Raw genomic sequence first — 19,959 nt, forward strand, 5'->3', positions numbered from 1 at the left:
GACCTTCATGGACAGGATATCTAGGCGCAGCCAGGGGGCGGAGAGGATCCGGTTCGGGAGTCTCGGGATCGCCTCTCTGCTGTTTGCGGATGATGTGGTCCTGTTTGCCTCCTCGGACCGTGACCTCCAGCATTCACTGGGGCGTTTTGCAGCCGAGTGCGAAGCGGCAGGGATGAGAGTTAGCACCTCCAAATCTGAGGCCATGGTGCTCTGCCGGAAACCGGCGGATTGCTCCCTCCAGGTGGGGGCAAACTGCCTACCCCAAGCGAAGGAGTTCAAGTATCTCGGGGTCTTGTTCACGAGTGAGGGTAAGGTGGAGCGGGAGATCGATAGGCGGATCGGTGCGGCTGCAGCAGTAAAACAGGCGCTGTACCGGTCCGTCTTAGTGAAGAGGGAGCTGAGCCGGAAGGCAAAGCTCTCCATTTACTGGTCGGTCTACGTTCCAACCCTCACCTATGGTCACGAACTCTGGGTCGTGACCGAAAGAACGAGATCTCGGATACAAGCGGCCGAAATGAGCTTCCTCCGTAGGGTGGCCGGGCTCAGCCTTAGAGATAGGGTAAGGAGCTCGGACATCAGGGGGGAGCTTGGAGTCGAGTCGCTGCTCCTTCGTGTCGAAAGGAGTCAGCTGAGGTGGTTCGGGCATCTAGTTAGGATGCCTCCTGGACGCCTCCCATTAGAGGTTTTCCGGGCACGTCCAACTGGTAGGAGGCCCCGGGGAAGACCGAGGACACGCTGGAGGGATTATATCTCCCGGCTGGCCTTGGAACGCCTCGGGATCCCCCAGAATGAGCTGGAAAGTGCTGCGGGTGAGAGGGAAGCCTGGGTCGGCCTGCTGAACCTGCTGCCACCGCGACCCGACCCCGGATAAGCGGGTGATAATGGATGGATGGATGGATGGACACTCCATGACATTCCAGAGGATAATATTGTACTTTTCTTCATTTATTTCAAATTGAGATTTACTAATAAGATCCAAGATAAGTTTGTATAATATAATATATTTGTGCTATAGATTCAACTATATAAAATCCTGCTTATATGTTAGTGCATCAACAATAATGATTCAACAATATTACCAACAGGAAACAACTCTGCACAATGAGTGTTTTTACTTTTTTGTTTGCCAGTACTTCTGAACTTATTATTATAATTATTAATGCATATTTACTTGTAATGCATGGGTAGTTTTATTTGAGCGAATTATCCAAATACTTTCTACACCAGTGGAAATACATCATATATTGCCATTTTGGGTTGTGAATAATCTTAGGCACAGAAGCAGGTACTTGCTTCTGCAATGAAGCAGGATCATTCAAGTTTTATATAACCAATCAAACAAAAAATGTAAATGCAGAACCCATATTGTCACATCCACCCTCAAATGCATAATAATGTGAACATGCAGGAAGGTTTTTGTTTTCAGGGTAAAGCTGTCTTTTACTTTAGAAGAAGTTGTGTTAGAACAGATCTCTGCTACACTTTACAGTTTTTGAATAATCCTGTCATAGATGTTTTATTGAATTAACGCCTCAATACTTCCTGAATGCAAAACAATACCTGCATTCAAGTTGTGTAAGATTTGGTAAATACATATTCTGCCGTTTGGCAAAACACATGAATATCAGCCTCTAGTGCTATGAAGTGGGTCATTTCTCATAGACTCGTATATCATACATTTTGGCAGATAATTTACTGGCCGCTTTACTTGCAAGATCTCTGAGAGGGTATTTTACTAAAAAATTATAATACCGTGTGTAATACTTAATTGTAAAAACTGGACCATCACATTTACACATATGCTGTCTATCTATGCAAAGTCAGTCAACAATCTTAGAACATGCAATAATTGTAAAACTAATTTACAATAAAAATAGAAGTATCCATTTTGGAGTATTCCCCAAGCTCATGCACAACTGTTCCCAGGTGTAACTGTAATGTCAGAATGAGATTCACCCTCTCATTGAGTGTCTTGTTTCCCTTTATTTCATTAATGACTTTTAGAGGACAAAATGAGGTCACACTTCAGTATGTCGAGATGTATAACAGCCTTTCTCCACTGGGACTGAGTCCACCGACAGTTTTTTTTATTGTATGTGGGGAAAACAGCTTGATCATGTTTTTCAGAGGGTAATTGGCTACTGTGTTAGTAAAGAGTTAATTTGGAGCAGGAGGAGAGGACAATGTCATGATGACTTCATGTCCTCTGGATTGTTATAACCATTCGCTGTTTTATAGGCTTTACATTCTGGTTGTGTTTATTTTAGTAAGGGACCATGTACAATATTAAACATAAATGTTAACATTTAATTTATTGAACCAGAGTTAGCTAGCTACAGCTAATTCTAATCTCTTGGCAGGTCACGTCTAAACATCCACACAGTGACAGAATCACTAAACAAACTAAACCAGGACAAGACACATGGTACCACATTAACACAGCAGAGGATATCTGCATACAATGCACAAACAGTAAAATGCAGAGTCAGTAGTTACAGGGTTGAGTAGCTTTTAGTACATTTTTCAATTTGGCTTTTTAAGCCCCTGATAGAGCTGCACCTCTTCATGTCGTCTGGTAGAGAGCCAGTGAAACACGTCACATGTGACACAGATACTATGTTTCTAATCAGTGGGTCGTATTTTTTTTTATTACAATCTCTGTTACAGTGACGTGCTGTGTGACAGTTTAATCCAGATCTCAAGGCATTCAACATACAGGCAACTTTAATACTGTAAGGAAAGACTGCCATGAGGGTCAATCTGAAACCATCCATCTGAGACAATTGTCATAATCCCATAAATCCAGTGTTATTTGAGTGTTGGAGTTATTTATACAATTACTACATTACAAGTAAGAGTCTTTAATTCTGTGAAAAATGTATCCTTAGTAACGGTACTACAGTATTGTTTTTACAGCGAATACATGAACAACTTAATGTTGTAGTTTGTCAATGTGGAGCCAATTGTAAATAGTTTGTTTACTACTGGCTGGATTAGCAATACAGTAGAGCATCATAATATATAATGTTTTTATTTTATATTTTTAATTACATGTAACTAGCACCTTTATCTGTCAAATAAATGTAGTGGAGTAAAAAAATACAGTCGAAGTAGAAGTATATAGTAGTGTAGAATGGAAATACTAAAGTAAAATATCTCAGAAATATAATTTAAGGCTTACGGTGCACCACAACATTAAGGTGCAGATTGTGATTGGCATTAATTAGTTCCCAAGATTTAATTCCATTGGCTTTGGCCATAAAACAGCACCCTCTTACTGTTGTGAGCTGCACAGCAATCCAACAGATCCTAAATCCAAATCTGCACCTACATCCACTGGGGGTCTCTCTCTCTCTCTCTCGCTCTGATCTGTGAACTGATTGATTTTATCTGGTTGACCTGCAAAGAGTTTTTCTGCACTTTGACTCTTGATAGCTGGACGTTCCCTATATAGTTTGAGCCTGGTGGAGAAATGCTGAGGGCAGCAGGATGTTATATGTTAGAGGAAAACAGTGGAAGAGCGAAGCAGGAGACCTGTGATGAAGCAGGTCACATGATAAAGTAACTAGTGTAATTGTCTCCTTTTATGGAGATAAATGTGAGGTAGTCTAACAATGATGTGGTTTGATAAATTGCATGTGGTTTGTGCTTTTCTGAAGAAAATCTTCAAAGGATAGAATATAATATATGTAGTAATATTGGGATACCAGAAGAGATTATGTAAGTTACAGAGTTTCAAGGTGTTTTAGGGGTTCTCAATGAGTTCCGAGGAGTAAGTAAATAAAGGATTGGATATAAGCAAGCAATGTGAAGTGAGTATTTTGTATTTTAGTTAGTTGTTATTATGTTGTTTGAATGTCTTTTAAAACGTTTAATATGAACTGTAGTTGTGTTGTTTTTATTAATTGTATTTACTCATTTTCTATGTAAAACAGATACAAGTTAAATCGGTATCTTGTGTTTTTTTTTTACTATTATTTTTCAGTAATTTGGACGTCAAGTGGCTTTAAGATCCAAAGTAGAGAAGGACATGACAGCAAAGGAACGTTCTCCGTTAGGTTTTAGTTCCAGCCAACAGTCTGAGGGCCGTTACAATGGTGTGATGGGTTAGCAACTGGATAATGTGTTATATGTCCTATTATGCATTGGTATGACTGATATTCTTGAAAGTACTGTAAAAAAGATTATACCAGTTAGGTCTCACTCTTCTGCCCAAGTGGTTTTGCTATTCAATATCAACATTTACCAAAGTGGGACATTTTCTGGAGCTTAATCTCATCAAAAGGTTTCTGATGGGCTTTTGGGGGTCTGTGACATGACAACATTTGAGAACTAAAAAAAAAGAAGAAAAAAAGAGCAATGGTTTATTGTTTTCCGTGTCAGAGTGCTGTGGTTGCTGCATGAATGTGAGCTTCTATGGAAATAAGTACTATTCAAAGGCAGGGTGGATGAAGAGCCTTGTGTGAGAGCGGCAGGTGGATGGAAACCTGCAATTTGATGAGGACCCTCAGCGAGGAGCTGATCCCACTCAGCTTCACCTAATGGGACTGGATGATGGGTAACGGGGCAAAGAGGATGTGAAGATGATGAGATAATCCATTTTTTTTAGTTTGATCTATCTCATTGTGCAGTGATTCATACAACACATAGAAAGAAGATGTGTGACATTGAAAACAGTTAAATTATGGTTTATTAGAAGTTTTGGGGACAGAGTTTTCAGGTCTATCATTTTTAAATAAAATGTTCGACACCCTAAATGAAAAATAAAATCTGATCCTAGAATTACAGCATCGCTGGATTCATCAGGGAATTTATGAGAACCTAGAATCCCATTCTAAGACGACGTATATTCTATATTATCAATTAATCAATCAATTATTTTCTAGATTAATCAAATAACCTGTTTACACATGATGAATTTGTTTGTGACTATTAACACGCACACTTGCACGTATTCTTATCCTGTAAACATTTGCACATCTCATTGTGCTTCAAATAATATGTTCAGCTCTTGATTTTGAAAACATATAATACAAATAAAAGAATGTATTGTACATTTTTATATTTAGGATTCTTGTTTTTTTTCTTTTCTCTTATGTTTATTGTTATGCATCAATAAACCAGAAAACAATCCTTGTATGTGGCAATAAACCAGATTCTGATCAAATGTCAGCAAATAAAAAATAATGTCCATCACAGTTTCATGTCTTATTTATTTAACAGTCCAGACAAACATTCACATTTCAGAAGCTGACATCTGGGATTTTTAAATTTTTTAATAATTTATGCAAAAGAAAGTATAAGCAGAGGATCAATTATCAAATTAGCTGCCAATTTATTTTCTATGATTAACTAATTAAACCAATTGTTTCAGCTCTAAATGCTTTTGTTACTTCTTTTTTTTAAATAAAAGGGGCTTATACTCTTCTACCAAGGTTGTCTCTACAGACTAACAAGGTGCAAATAATACCTGCCACCCACTACTAATAAAGGCTCAATAACTCCAGTTCATGAAGCTGCTCAAATAAAGTTATGCAACAGGAGCAAATGTACATGTGTGATTGAGATCCACTGAAATAGTTTACTTCAGCTGTCCATGCTCAGAGAGCATGCAAACAAATAAGGAGCTCTCACTCTGCTGCGTTCGGTCTACGCCAAACAAGAAGACTACTTAACAAGACTGAAGGCCAAATGAAGCTTGATTTAGTTAACAAACATGGTTGTTCAAGTTAATAAACAGGGTTTTCTTTTAAAAAAGGAGTAGTTTTTTAGCTTCCTTGTCAAAAGATAGATGAGGAGATCGATACTAGTCAATACTAGTTGTATCTATTTGATATTAAAGTTACAGCTAGTTGGCTTAGCTTAGCATAAATACTGGAAACAGCTATTCTGGCTCTGTCAAAGGGTATACAAAAATCCATCAGCACCTTTAAAGCTAAGTTAATATTATCATAAAAAACAAAGTAGATCTAATTTGTTCAATAAGTATAAATTGACACGTTTTGGCTTCAGAGGGGGTTTTATGTGCTTCTATATTTCTTTGTGACAATCTGTAGACACTGGCAACCTCACAGTTACTCGAGCCCTCACACCCCGTAGTGCCTAAAATACCGTATTGCAGCTTTAAACAACAACACTAGCCTGTGGTAACGTATGCCTTCACGCTTCAGAACTACACTGTGGTCCAGAAAGTACTACAAACAACGCTATAGCGTTATAGCACTTATAAACACTAGCATTTTCACTTTGACAATAAGATATTCATTCAGAGGGAAATTGTAATGCTGCGTTCAAACCAAACGTTTGGTGTGAACGCAGCATAAGACAGAAGTTACAGTTCAAAGTAGAAAGAGTGCAAATATGTAAAGTGCAAAAAATATATATATATATAAACAATTGAGATTGTTAGTGTACACGATTCCATAAACGTAACACTTGTAGTGATTAAGTATCATAAAAATACACTTTTTTTGGAATGCGTGTAATAAACTTGCAAATGTGCAAATCCAAAACCTTCCTTTCAGGCTTCACTGGCCTATTGGGAACCAACATGTTCATGCTGCTTCTTAGTTTGACATGTTCACTGAATGAGGAAGCAGACAGTTTTTCACCGCACAGTGAATCATCTTCTCGACAGAGGATCTTGGACACGTCCTCTCCTCTCTGGGAATGTGTGCTAGCCTTTGACCTGTAGTGGAAATTACTCGGTGTCAGTACTTCTGAGCCCGATATAAACGGCCTCCTCCTGCCTTTCACTCTTCCGTGTGGAGACACAGTCTGCAAAACCGTTCAGCAGAACCAAACAACCATCACTGCCTCCTAATCAAAACAAAATGAGCTCCGCAGCCCAGCCCATATTCAGCAAGGGAGAGGACTGCAAGACCTCCTGGCACGACGCTAGCGCCGGCTACAATGAGACCGACACTCACCTGGAGATCATGGGCAAACCCGTGATGGAACGCTGGGAGACCCCGTACATGCATTCCCTGTCGACCGTCGCAGCCTCAAAAGGTAAAAATCTAGTTACAGGGCAGCGACTCTTAAGCGTCCATTGTCGGACACCGTACTTTTCTGACTGTGCTTCCAATGTGGGGCTCTAACTACAAAATAGCCGTTTTGCAGAGGCATTTAGTTAAACGACAAGATATTTGTCATTCAATTATATACATTAGTTTTGTAAATATACATGTGCATATCAGTATGATACTATATCATTTCAAATGTTGCTGTCAGGTGAATAATCTGTATCCTCAATACACAGAAAACCAGTCTATTCCCCAAAAGCTGTACTTGTTATGCATATTGCATACTTGAGTTAACAGTTTGCCCGAAAATATTGTGCATTAAAAAACAAATTTGAATCTCACATTTTGACTATCCTTTATAAAAAATATGTTTTTATGACAGAGCATGAAACATGAACATGAAAGCGTTTATGAAAGTAGTGTTTTGAGTTTCGAAATTTCGTTGAAAAGGTGTGATCATGTTTGTTTCAGGGTACTTTTTTATTTATGTGTATACATACTTTAGCCTTTAAATTTGTATTTTGTGAAATGATCTGGAGGACGTGTGAGAGTGAGCAGCATGGTGCTCAGTGCTGTGTGAGTACTACTACAGCAGCTGTTTCTCTACTCATGGGAACAGGCCAAGAAGTCTCCAGAGGGAAATGGCTCATCTGCTTTAAACTTTATGTAAAAAAAAAAAACAGACTGATCCACACACGCTTGCAGACATATGGGAAGGGACAAGCATGTGCACTAAAACTACTGTCTGCACAACACTGTATAACTGTTGTGCATGCCAGCATACACACTATATTGACAATATATTTGGATTCATTCTTAATTGCAAATTGATCGTTTCAGCATATACTGAGATCCCTTTTGATAAAACTGACATGCAAACCACATTTGTGAAAAGACATTCATTTGAAGCAGTGACATTTTTTGTATATAAAAATGCAGGATAGTCCCATTTAAAATTAATTCTCTGAGGAAAATCAGGCCAAGACAGAAGCAAAACAATTTTGGAAATAAAAGTGCAATCAAAACAAATTAATTGTATTATTAAAATGTGAATATTACACTGAGTTGCTGATTAATGCCTCAGTAAATCATCATGAAGGGGGTCAAGCAACAACAAATAGCCTTTACCCCTCATCTATTTATATGCTTCTCTGAAAGAAAATGAAACCCTTTGGCTTTTACTGTGTCACCACGTGTTACAACCATACTGCTTCCCTCCACACCCAACAGAGGGAGAAAACTACAACGGTAAACTACAAAAATCAGAGAGCATGGGAATTGGTCTTGCTTTTCTATGAGAGCAAAACAATAAAACTGTCACTATGTTACTGAGCCCCAACAACCTTCTTCCTTCCTTAGTGTGAGATTGGAAATTAATGTAACAGTGTTTCATCAACAATCAGCAGTTGTACCAGTTGGTCACAAAAGCAGGGAGATACACAGTAGCGCAGCACCACCGAGCTATCCAAGGACATTTAGAGTAGACGTTTCATTTACTCATTGCATTGTTTTGTTTTCTGTCTGGTAGGCGGTCGCGTTCTGGAGATCGGTTTTGGCATGGCCATCGCCGCTACTAAGCTTGAGTCTTACCCCATCGAGGAGCACTGGATCATCGAGTGCAATGACGGTGTCTTCGCCAGACTGGAGAACTGGGCCAAGTCTCAGCCACATAAGGTCAGCAGATTCAACTGCCAATAGTATCTGCCTGTGTTGCTTATCACAGCTGTGCTTTTGCATGTCTAGTTCACAGTTGCCATTCTTAAAAGTGAAGATGAGTGAAGGTGGCATTTGTGTTGCTGCAGGTCGTCCCCCTAAAGGGCCTTTGGGAGAATGTTGTTCCCACCCTGCCAGACAACCACTTTGATGGTAAGAAATAAAACCAGACCTTCAGCTCACGGTTTTGCTTGATGTGAGTTTCCGGAGTTTACAGTTTACTATGTTGTCAAGAGAATTGGAGCAGACAATTGGTACAAATCCAAGAAATCTGTATGCAAAGCCTTTTTTAAAACACCACCAAAACACTGTCAAAGTGTATCAGTTACCTTATCACGAAAAATAAAACAGTACTGCCCCCTCGTTATGCCACTCAGTTTGTTATTGATTGCTGAAAGTCAGTGTGAGGATGCATAATCCATTCAAGGGTCCTCCACACCGCCACTGGTTTCTGAGATCACAGACAAACACATTTCACATGACAGATTCAAAACATTAGGAAATGATAAACAACATGCATAGAAAACTGATTGAGTTAGTCGTTGTATGCACTCTGCTAAGATTGTGGCCTTCCTCTCTCAGGTATCCTTTATGACACATACCCTCTGTCAGAGGAGACTTGGCACACTCACCAGTTTGACTTCATCAAGGTAAGTTGTTCAAATCCTTATAAAACACACCAGCAAGTAACACAAAGTCCTGAAAAGATTACAATTCTGGAGGGGGATACTCTTGGAATTGTTTGTATGAAAAGTGGATTAAAGATACTTGAAAGAAAGATACTTTTTATATACTTAGTACAATAAATGCATCTATAAACCGTATCAACTTAAGTGTTAAGATATTGTGTGGTGCACATACTGGAAGAAGACATCAGCACATACTGAGTCTGTATGAAGTCATATCCCGACAGGGCTAAAGGACTGATGGATTTGGTCCGTGTGTCTCTGCAGGGTCACGCTCACAGGATGCTGAAGTCTGGCGGCGTCCTCACCTACTGCAACCTGACCTCCTGGGGCGAGCTGCTCAAGACCAAATACGACAACATCGAGAAGATGTTTGAGGTTTGTAACCTTCATCACGCCCTCAAGGAAAAGAAATTCAACTTCATGTAACTCGTCTGATACTGTATAACTTTTGCGTTACTGCATTGTTCTGTTTTCTTAGTTCCCATCCAGACTTTTTCTGTGCAATAGAAGTTTTGTGGAAGTAAAGTCACTACATGGTGGGAGTTAGAGGGGAGACAAAAAGTGGTGTCCCAATTCCAAACTACATACTTATTGTATACAGTATGTACTTTACACTAGTCATTCTACTGTTCAGTGCTTTTGCATTTGGCATGAAATAAATCAATATATTTTACCATCATTAAACTAACAAGAAATTATACAATAGGTGCACTGTTGGAAGTCAATTAAACTGCAACTTTAGAAGGTCACTGCCAATTAAATGTATTTTCCAAAGATTTAATACTTTTTTTCGTTTTCTAAGAGCTTTTTGAAGCTTTTAAAAAAACTCCAACATTTGGAATTCATTGAAACTTTATGGAGACGTAAGTAGCTCCTAGATTGCCTTTGTGCAGTGCATTGTGGGAAAATAGTGTCCATCAATAGAAAATAAAAACAATTTCCATTCTGAATGCATGACATACCTAAAACCTGCTTTAAAATAGTATGTAGCATAGAATTGGGACACAGTTATTGTCAAAGTTATTAAAAACACTTCTTTGACAAGACTATGATCAGGATGTGGATGTGTTAATTGAAAATAAAAGTGAATTTAGGGTGTCTCTAAACACTGATATACTTACCCATACAATGTCATAAGTTTGATATCAGTGGAGAGATTTAGTCACACATGTTAGTTAGTAAATGCAGTATCTTGCTATTTGCTTTAGCATGAGACTGGTTGAAGTTACTGAATATAAATATAATGCACAGCTCTATCAGTACTGCAGTATCTCAACCTGTGAATTATCAACATGCCTGTGTCAACAGAGGCATAGTCCTCGTGGCCTGGAACGTGTATTTCAACAGGACTGTTTAGAGTTTGATATTTATCCATGGTGTCTCCATCAGGATGGAGCTGCGTGAGACTTGTATTACAGGCTGCGATCATTTCAAGGTCAACAATAAACAGGATCAAACTAAAGCGCCTGATAAAGCCAGCGAGCCGCCTCACAATCACCAACTCTGTCTGTTAATGATTTTCAGGAGACCCAGGTGCCGCATCTGCTCCAAGCTGGTTTCAAGAAGGAGAAGATTAGCACCACCACCATGGACATTGCACCACCCACCGAATGCAAATACTATTCCTTCAATAAGATGATCACTCCAACCATCGTCAAGGACTAAAGTCCAAAAATGGTGCTACAACCCTTTTTTTTTTTTTTTTTTGCAATGACGTGCCTTCTCACAAGACTCTCCTGACCATTTCACTGTCTGCCATATTCTCAATAAACACAAGTCCATCCCAACTCAGATCACCAGGTGCTTGTATTTATTATACATTTCTTGTATAAGTTTCTTTTCCCATGTGGTTTCAATTTCAAACTTTACCGACTAACTTCTTGATTTGAGTTCTAGTTTTGTTTGTTTAGCTGCACACTGTGCTTTATCAGTGCGTTGATACATTTTATTCTTCCCAGCAGTAAATATGTGAGACAACCGCAAACAGAAACCACATGAAACCACAAAAAATGCATTCTCACCCCACCGAGCCTCATCTCTTTCAGGGCTTAAATCACCCAGTATCCTTCTTGTCACGTCTATCACCATTTTAGACCAAATAGCAAATATATCACAAAAGCTTAAACGCATAGTTGTCATGAACTTCAGAAAGACTTCTCTACTCTCAATGTTAAACACGACAGACTTGTGTTATTCCTCTGGGAATGTGTCTATGAAATGCAGCAGACATGTACGTCAAGAGCAGTGGTGGAAGAATTACGCAGATCCTTTACTTAAAGTAAGCTTACCATAAGTCTAAAAACACTCCGTTACACATGAACGTCTTGAAACATGTAACTTAATTGAAAGTACGAAAGTATTATCAACAAAATGTTCTTCAAGTAAAAGTACTTAATGTGCTGAATAACTCCTTCCAGTTATTACAGAATAGTATTCTTATGTAAGAGCATTTTAATGTTGAAGTTTGTCAAAATGGAGCCAATTATTCTAGATACTTTTTATACTATCGGGGTTGATTGGTAGTACAGGACTGCATCATATCATGTAAGCATAATGTTTTGTTTACAAAAAATAATCCATATCAATATTTAAGGAAAATTGTATTTTAAATTGCTTCTAAAGAGCTGAGATACTGAGCAGCTCAGTCAAAAATATCTTATTTTACTTGATTTACAACACCTTTAAAATGAGAATAAGACTATAACAATACGCAGAACACACTGTCATGCGCCTTTCATAATGAAAAGCATCTGTTAGCTGTTAAATAGTCTACTGAGATGGACACAGTGCAACACACTGTATGTTTTAATTTATGGCTGCAGATAACGGTGCATGTTATCTGCACACTGGGAATAAGCTACCACCTGGTGAGGACACATGAATCATAAGATGGATGCATGATGCAACACCAGGCTGCAGTCAGTTGGGAAACTACAGCAGCTGGCAGATCTCAGATCTGAATCATGAGCACATGACTGTTATATTTTAAGATGTTAACAGAAATATGAGCAGGCAGATACTGGTCTTACAGCTAAGAGGGTAGAAACCGAAACAAGAAAAGAAAATATTCTCCGGTTTCAACTTCTCAAATATGAAGATTTGCTTTTTTTCCTTCCTCAAATTTGGTAATGAACTGAATATGTTTTATGCTGTTGGTCAGAAAAAAACAGGAATATGAAGATATCAAAGATATGGGAAACTATACATTTTATAGACAAAATAATTGATTGATATTGAAAACAGTAGTTTGTCGCAGGCCTAGATATCAACATTGATACAAGTAGGTTGAGACCCTATTTAGTAATCTGCAGGGATGGGGAAAAAAATGTATATTGTGATAGATTGTGGTTTATGGCGACAATATTTTGGTATGTGCTGTTAATGAAGCCAAGGTTTTACCGTCTTTTCTGCAACTAGATTGGTTTTTTATGTATTTTTAGAGAAACATCATCTTTAGAAGTTATCAAATATATTGATATTAGCAAATATGTTATCCAAATACAAGTGATTGTAGTAAAGAAATGCCAGAATTTGTCTGAAGTCATTCAGAAACATTTGTTTTTAACCTGCAAAAGTGTCCAGCTGAGTACACACTTTCTTTTTTTATATTTAAAAGATTGAACAAAGTCCTTAATTAAGAAATAAAGAAATTTACACTTTTTATCCCTGTGGGGAAATTCTTCCATATCAGATTTCTTTACTGTAAAATATGAAGAATGGCCTAAAACATGGGGCATGGTGGAGTGGCTACCACTGTCCTCACAGCAAGAGGGGCCCGATCCCCCGGCCCTTTTGTGTGTCAGCGTGGGTTCCCAGTCTAAAGACATGCAGCTCAGGTTACTTGGAGACTCTAAATTTCCCGTAGGTGTTAATGTGAATGGTTGTCTGTCTCTATATGCGCCCTGAGATAAACTGGTGACCTCTCCAGGGTGAACCCTGCCTTCGCCCAATGTCAGCTGGGATCGGCTCCAGCGACCCCACGACCCCAAATAGGAGAAGTGGTTTGGAAACATGTGACTGCTGCCTCTTTGATGTGTTTTAATGTGTAAAAGAATCCCAGTGAGTGGGTGTACACATTATGGAGACGCAGTTTTAAAACACAAGTCATCAATCTTTAACCAGTATGGTAATCGTTAATGACAAGAACATTTATAATCTACCGTTATCGGAGGAACTGAACTCCTATAGTGGCTGATGGCAGCTCAACCACCATCACCATTTTGAATGTGTACATTGGATATATTTTTAACTAAAAATGTAACTTTATTTAAGACAGCTCAACAAATAAATTATGAGCATGATAAGGGTATTAGTTATACATTGAGATTATTAATGCATGAGACTGAAGACTTGAACTGCCACTCAAACGAAAGCATGCTGCAACTGTTTAGTTGGCAAGCATGGTCATTATAAATTAGCACGCAATAAGTTGAAGCCTAACACAAATATAGGCCATATCCGATCATTTGAGGGACACTTTGCTGAAAATATCGGTCTGCATGTAATTAACTGATATCGGTCGATTAACCGGCTGTGGGCTTTTTTCCTTCTCCAAACTGTTATTATTAAAGCTCTGCTTTCATCTTTTTGTTGCTGCACAGCCACGGCAGCACACCATTATTCAGAGCAACTTAAAGCAAATGGGTCAGAAGGAATTAAGTGTCTCACTGAAGAACCCTTCAACAGAGGACTGAACCTGCGAGTCTGTTGATTCAAACTGAAGATGCTTAAAAGCAACTCTGCTTTCTCCCTCTCTGCATACATAATTAGAGCAGATGGCTTCCAGTTCTAGCTGAAAATACAAAATACTGCAGCTTTGCTCACAGAAATCAAACTTTGACTTGGTGCTCCTTCGTGGGTTTAGATAGTGTTTTAGCAGACAAGGACTTCAATAAGAATGTGTTTTGCTTTTAGCCACTTAAGTGCGACCGCAGACCAGTGACGGTCAGTTTGTGATCACAGGAGCCACCTAGTGGCTCCAATATGGCTTTAGTGGTCAGTGGAAAGAAGGACGCCAGATGTTAAAATAATGTATTTTCATGTCAGACCAGTTTATTCCAAACAATATTTAAGATAATCAATGATGTTTTATCTCATTTTACATCATGACAAATTCTCAAAAACAACATCTATAGTTACTTGAATTATAATTTAAACGGTGTGTTTTTCCTGTTAGAGAAACAGTCTTCAGGTATTAATACTGAACTAAAGGTGCAGACAAACGTAAGGGAGTGGCCGCTGCGGTGCTTGGTTGAAAATAAGCGGCAGGGCACTGTCTGTAATTCACAACATTGGCTTTATTGATGTTAGATCTACAGCTTTACATGGATGAGGAGCAGCGCTCCAAAAGAAACCTAAAATAGAACATTTACATACCAGATACAAGCGCACACAACACATTCACTTTCGATACCAGATCGTCAACTTCCTCTCACGTTTGATTTTCTTCTGCAGCTGTAAAGTCCCGTAGAGCAGAGCCTCTGCAGTGGGGGGACAACCTGAGGACAGGTGTGAAAAGAACAGAGCAACTCTTATTGTTTCAGGGATATTTCAACTCAGAGCCAGTATGGCACAGAGGTATCTGATAATTCATTTATATAATCGGCTACTGATGACGCACTTTGATCAGTCTGCAAGACACTGCTGAATAATGTGAGTGGTCATCTATCATTATGAATGCTTCTGTATTTACATACATCCTGACAGAAAACAAGTACTACCAGCACTGCTCATATCACCAGTATTTATTAATAATCCAAGTACAGCCATGACCAATAACAACAATAATACAATGACTAGTATCATTGTATGCTGTACCATTAGGATTAATCAAGAGCGTCAAGGCTGCCTAAATACTTTTGACAAAAAAGTGTATGTTTGAAATATCCTAATTTAAAAAGGAAAGTATTTTTCAATGCCGTTTATAAAGGAATTTGTAGATTTGATCATTTCGATATTGGGCAGTAAAGATTACCTGGAACATAAATGTCCACCGGTACGATTCGGTCACAACCTCTGACGACAGCGTAGGAGTAGTGGTAGTAGCCTCCTCCATTAGCACAGCTGGAAGAGAAGAAACATATTTTATTTAATAATCATGATCGAGCTAAAGATCTCTTTTCCAAGAAAGAAAAAAATATACATATTCACATATTCAGAGTATATGTGAAATCAGATCAGCTGTAACAAAACTACAGATACAGAATGGCCTACAAATGACTGGCAGGTGTTGGTGCATTCAAAATAATTAGCTGAGGAAGAGATGGGCGCACTGATGTTAACTTACCTTCCCATAGAAATGACGTATCTTGGCTCAGCCATCTGGTCGTACACCTGTTGGAAAGAAGAAGCAGTTCAGTCACTCTTATATAATGTCTAACTAAGAACTAATCTGTCATCTCAGCTGGAGGAAAGCTTCATGACAGTCTACTAATCCAGCGACAGGCTGGTCATAATCCAGCCGGCATTAAAATAGCTATACTGTTCTCAGCGTTACCATCCTGAAAACAGAATAGTCTGAGAGAGGAACTGACAATGTATTTGAGCATTGCAAAGAAACATGTCTATTAATTGTTTTTCCTCCATTTCCCAGACTTGAATCAAACCCGAGACCGCGATTGGGGAGTTGTTTAGAGCATAATAAGTTAAATTACACTTATACGTAAGATGCTGCTGCTCTTCCATTATTTTACAGCTGCTGTTAGATCCCACCCTGTCCCCCCCCTCACCTTTCGCAGAGCTGGAGCCATCTTATTGGTCAGCGTTCCTGCCACAATCATGACATCAGATTGTCGGGGACTTGCTCTGAACACCACACCGAATCGGTCCATGTCATAACGAGGTGCCGCCATGTGCATCATCTCCACCGCACAGCATGCCAGGCCGAAGGTCATAGGCCACATAGAGCCCTGAGAAGGTAGCAGAGCAGCAATAAGTCAACAAAAACATTCACAGAGCAGTCACATCAATCCAGGTACACATGGTTCTGACCCAAAGTCATAACTTCAAAGCACTGTTCAATTACTTCCGAAACATCGTTGTTGCTACATCAAATAGTTTAGCCATGTTAGCCGGTAACAACTCTCTGGCTTGTCAGCAACTCTTTAATTTGCCTTTTGTGTCAGACCTCTGACACATCACATTACATTTCATTTAGCTGACGCTTTTATCCAAAGCAACTTACAATAAGTGCATTCAACCATGAGAGTCCCAACTTAACAACAAGAATCAAGAAAGTACAATTTCTTCAAGAAAGCCAAACTACAAAATGCAATAATAAGTAAAAGCCATTTAAGTGCTAACATACTGTTCATTGGTGTTCAACTCAGACACTACACAATCTCAGAAAGATGAAATTCCGATGACTAAAAGCTAGAAAGGTGGCAATTTTAAGCGAGTCACGAAGAGATCCTAACATCTCCACACATGTGGATGTTAACACAGTCGACAGCCTCTCATCTGCTCACCCTGCGTGCCCAGTTAATCAAGTCGTCCAGCTTAGTGATGACATACTCCCCCTTGCTGGTGGCTAGAGCTGCTGGCGTGGCTGCTGCCACTGCTGTGCTGTTCTCTCTGACTGAAACCACGCTGCAATAGAAAGATGGAGGGGATCACCATGTGCAGAGTGTTTACCGAGGGTCTGTTCTTCATTCTGATATTGATATATTTGATAAACTCACCTTGTGGTGGTATTCTTGCTCTTTGCACTGTTGTGCAGACTCTTCTGATGAACAGCAAACACTGAAATAGGCCTGTGAACAAAAATATTGAATGACCTAAGTATGAGGTAATGGATCTTAGTCAAAGCATACGTTCAAACAGTGAATGAAATAATGGAAAGCCCCAAAAACTGTTTTAAAAGAGGGCAATATTGTAATACTAAAAAAAGTGTGAAATGTTATATTTAATGTGGAATAAAGATTTTGATGGAACTTCCGAAGCTTGTTGATGAACTTGACTGTTCCTCAGAACAACATACAGACTGAGAGCTCTTCCAAAAACAAGACTGCACCGCCCGTCAAGCAGTCAATGTTTCAGCACTTGCTTTTGAGTTTGGATTCTTTCATCTTCAATTGGAAATAATCTGACTTAATCAAATAACTAAAGAAATGACACACATTAGTAAAATAAAAACTGTGTAGGTTGGAATGGAGTTTATATACAGTAAAGACTGAGTGTCCCGACCGAGGTTGAGTTCTATTAGTTTATTTAGTAGTTTTGTACAAGTAGTATGACCTGTAAAATAAAGTAATACATGTGTTGATGTGGGTGTGAAAGACCAACACCACGCCTGTAAAAGGTATATTACAAAAGCAGCTGTCGGAAAGGAGGACGGAACTGTGAAGGATTAGAAAGCTCTTCTTACCTTGTTGAAAAGCAGCCAAACAGGCGTGGCGCTGCAAAATAAAAGCAATTCAGAGACTGAAGAAATTGTATAATAAACAGTGATATATTGTAATTACTAACAGCTGTGCATTCTGGTGAGAACTCGTTACCTTGCTGTGAAGCAGCAACAACAACAGTGGTAGAACATTAAAAAAGTACCCTTAAAGCAAACATTGTACCTACATGTTAAAAGTCACCCCCTTAACGTTGTACTGGAAGCTGCATTACAATAGTGTGTAGACTAATACGTTATGGTATTGAGTGCTGCTAGGTCGTTTTCCAAAAGCCCGTGAGTGATAATTCACGAACATAATGATGCAAATACAGAAGTGAACCCCAAACTGGCCGCTTTTCAAGGCTAGCTTGGTTAGACGATTGCGGATGACACGCAGTGGTTCTAACGACATATTTAAGTTAGTACCAACAGATGAGCGCTTACCAACACAACATACACCGTGGTCGGTTTCAAGAGGACATGTGTATTTAAATGTGACATATATACTGCTTTAGACCGCAGCGGGAGCTCCCGTCGTTGCTCAGCGGGTCCGCCGCCATGCTAACGCAGACAGCGCAAGGTCAGAGAGCGGATTCACGCAAAGTTACAAATCCGACCGCCGACACAGTCAAACTACTGGGTGAGGCCCATTTAAGGGCTTCGTCTTTCAAACACTGCGAGCAACACAAGTCTGAAAACACTGTAATGTTTATTAAAAGCGTGTACGTTTAATCAAAACACCACTCACCTACTAACGCCGCCATCTTTGGGGTTCTGGTTACGTCAGAGTGCGTACCGTGCGTGCACGCGCTCGAGACGCAGAGGGTGCTGCTGTAACGTTCACAACCAGTTTATCTAAACAACTAGATCGACATGTTACGGGTTTTTACTCAGAATATAAGGGCTCGCCATTGATAACTGATCATATGTGAGACCTCAATACGTTTAATTGATCCAGTCTGGATAATCTTGTGAATCAGTTTGACTGATTGCATTGCAACTCTCCACTGAAGCGCTGCACACATCGGGGTTAGGACATATCTGCTATTCAATCACAATTAAAGTGAAACTGAATTAGTGCCCATTCGATAAACACTGAGCTCACACAAGTAAATCGAGACATTAGGCCCAGAAGATTCTTACCAGATGCCACACATCATTGTTTAATAATATTATTTTCATACGGATTGTTATTTATCTTATTTATTATTTATCTAGTATGTTGTATTGGCTATTTCTGACTGGTTTTGGACATGTTTTGATCATTTTACCATTTACAATATCTGTGAAGGTCATATCTAACTATTAAAATTAAAGAATATTGATAATAATAACACATAAGAATCAGCTTCAAAGGACACTCGGTGTAATATAATTGTGGAAGGTAAACATTTTGTCAGGTTGTTAAAACCCCCATAAAACAACATCGAAGATATGTCCTCACCCTTCTCAGTGATAGCTGCAGCCATGAGTTGGACAACCCTGCATAAACTGACATCTGTTTTATAATATGTTGGCCATATATAGGTAAATAGATGGATACTGTTAATTATACAGTCTTTGTTGTAGCTATTTAGCTCCCTCCAGTGGGGAAAGTTAATGTAACAGAATTTTTTGTGACTTTTATCAAACACATGTTTTAAAAACCTGTCTTTGATGATTATATTAAACATGTATTTAAATTAAAGAAAACTAAACTGAGAAGTGTACACAACTAGGCACTACTGTCATTGACACATTGTGCAGATGGACAGCTGAAGATCTGTTTTCATTCAATTTATTCTAGAGCCCGTATTAACTTCTTTAAAACAGGCAACATAACATTTGAGCATATGATTTACAAACTTAAAAACAAAGAAATCACTTCCACCAAATTCCAGCATTAGAATACATAATCCGTTTGTCTGTAGATCGAACTAACAACTGGACAATTTAAGAAAGGTAATCTGTGAGAAATCATTCTAAACATTTTCACAGTTTTATTCACAGTACTGTTTAAAATAACTGGTTTTGTACGTTCACTCTAGAGGTTTGGTGCTTGAGCTTTGACCCAGATAATCAACTTGCAGCAGTAGCCTGCAGCTCTACTGGTTGAGCTGCATTCATTATGTGGGTTGTCATAGCACGTGTATTTGATTAAACATGACAGTAG

General features: G+C 39.0%; 2 protein-coding genes across 2 annotated transcripts; one reads left to right on the forward strand and one right to left on the reverse strand.

Moving 5' to 3' along the window:
- Window positions 1–6,638: 6,638 nt before the first annotated feature.
- gamt (guanidinoacetate N-methyltransferase) lies at window positions 6,639–11,151 on the forward strand. Its single transcript, XM_034531078.1, has 6 exons — window positions 6,639–7,011; window positions 8,554–8,699; window positions 8,828–8,891; window positions 9,321–9,388; window positions 9,692–9,802; window positions 10,952–11,151. Exons 1-6 carry the CDS (start codon window positions 6,834–6,836, stop codon window positions 11,090–11,092), a joined length of 708 nt encoding a protein of 235 aa, XP_034386969.1. The 5' UTR covers window positions 6,639–6,833; the 3' UTR covers window positions 11,093–11,151.
- A 3,553-nt stretch (window positions 11,152–14,704) lies between these two features.
- On the reverse strand, window positions 14,705–18,641 carry ndufs7 (NADH:ubiquinone oxidoreductase core subunit S7). Its single transcript, XM_034531688.1, has 8 exons — window positions 18,556–18,641; window positions 17,793–17,823; window positions 17,107–17,178; window positions 16,894–17,014; window positions 16,156–16,335; window positions 15,714–15,760; window positions 15,402–15,490; window positions 14,705–14,925 (listed from the first exon to the last, which is right to left on the reverse strand). The coding sequence occupies exons 1-8, from the start codon at window positions 18,569–18,571 to the stop codon at window positions 14,828–14,830; spliced, it is 654 nt and encodes a 217-aa protein (XP_034387579.1). The 5' UTR covers window positions 18,572–18,641; the 3' UTR covers window positions 14,705–14,827.
- Between the last annotated feature and the right edge of the window lie 1,318 nt (window positions 18,642–19,959).

Source organism: Cyclopterus lumpus, chromosome 4 (genome assembly GCF_009769545.1).
Source record: "Cyclopterus lumpus isolate fCycLum1 chromosome 4, fCycLum1.pri, whole genome shotgun sequence".
NCBI lineage: Eukaryota > Metazoa > Chordata > Actinopteri > Perciformes > Cyclopteridae > Cyclopterus > Cyclopterus lumpus.

Excerpts from the sequence above, each read along its gene's own strand:
- ndufs7 (XM_034531688.1), bottom strand. Across the intron at positions 17,015-17,106 it reads AGCAAGAATACCACCACAAG|CGTGGTTTCAGTCAGAGAGA; the intron begins GTGAGTTTATCA and ends TTTCTATTGCAG. Across the intron at positions 15,761-16,155 it reads TGGCTCCAGCTCTGCGAAAG|GTGTACGACCAGATGGCTGA; the intron begins GTGAGGGGGGGG and ends TCTTTCCAACAG.
- gamt (XM_034531078.1), top strand. The coding sequence starts at position 6,834 with ATGAGCTCCGCAGCCCAGCCCATATTCAGCAAGGGAGAGGACTGCAAG. Across the intron at positions 9,389-9,691 it reads ACCAGTTTGACTTCATCAAG|GGTCACGCTCACAGGATGCT; the intron begins GTAAGTTGTTCA and ends GTGTCTCTGCAG. Across the intron at positions 9,803-10,951 it reads ACATCGAGAAGATGTTTGAG|GAGACCCAGGTGCCGCATCT; the intron begins GTTTGTAACCTT and ends AATGATTTTCAG.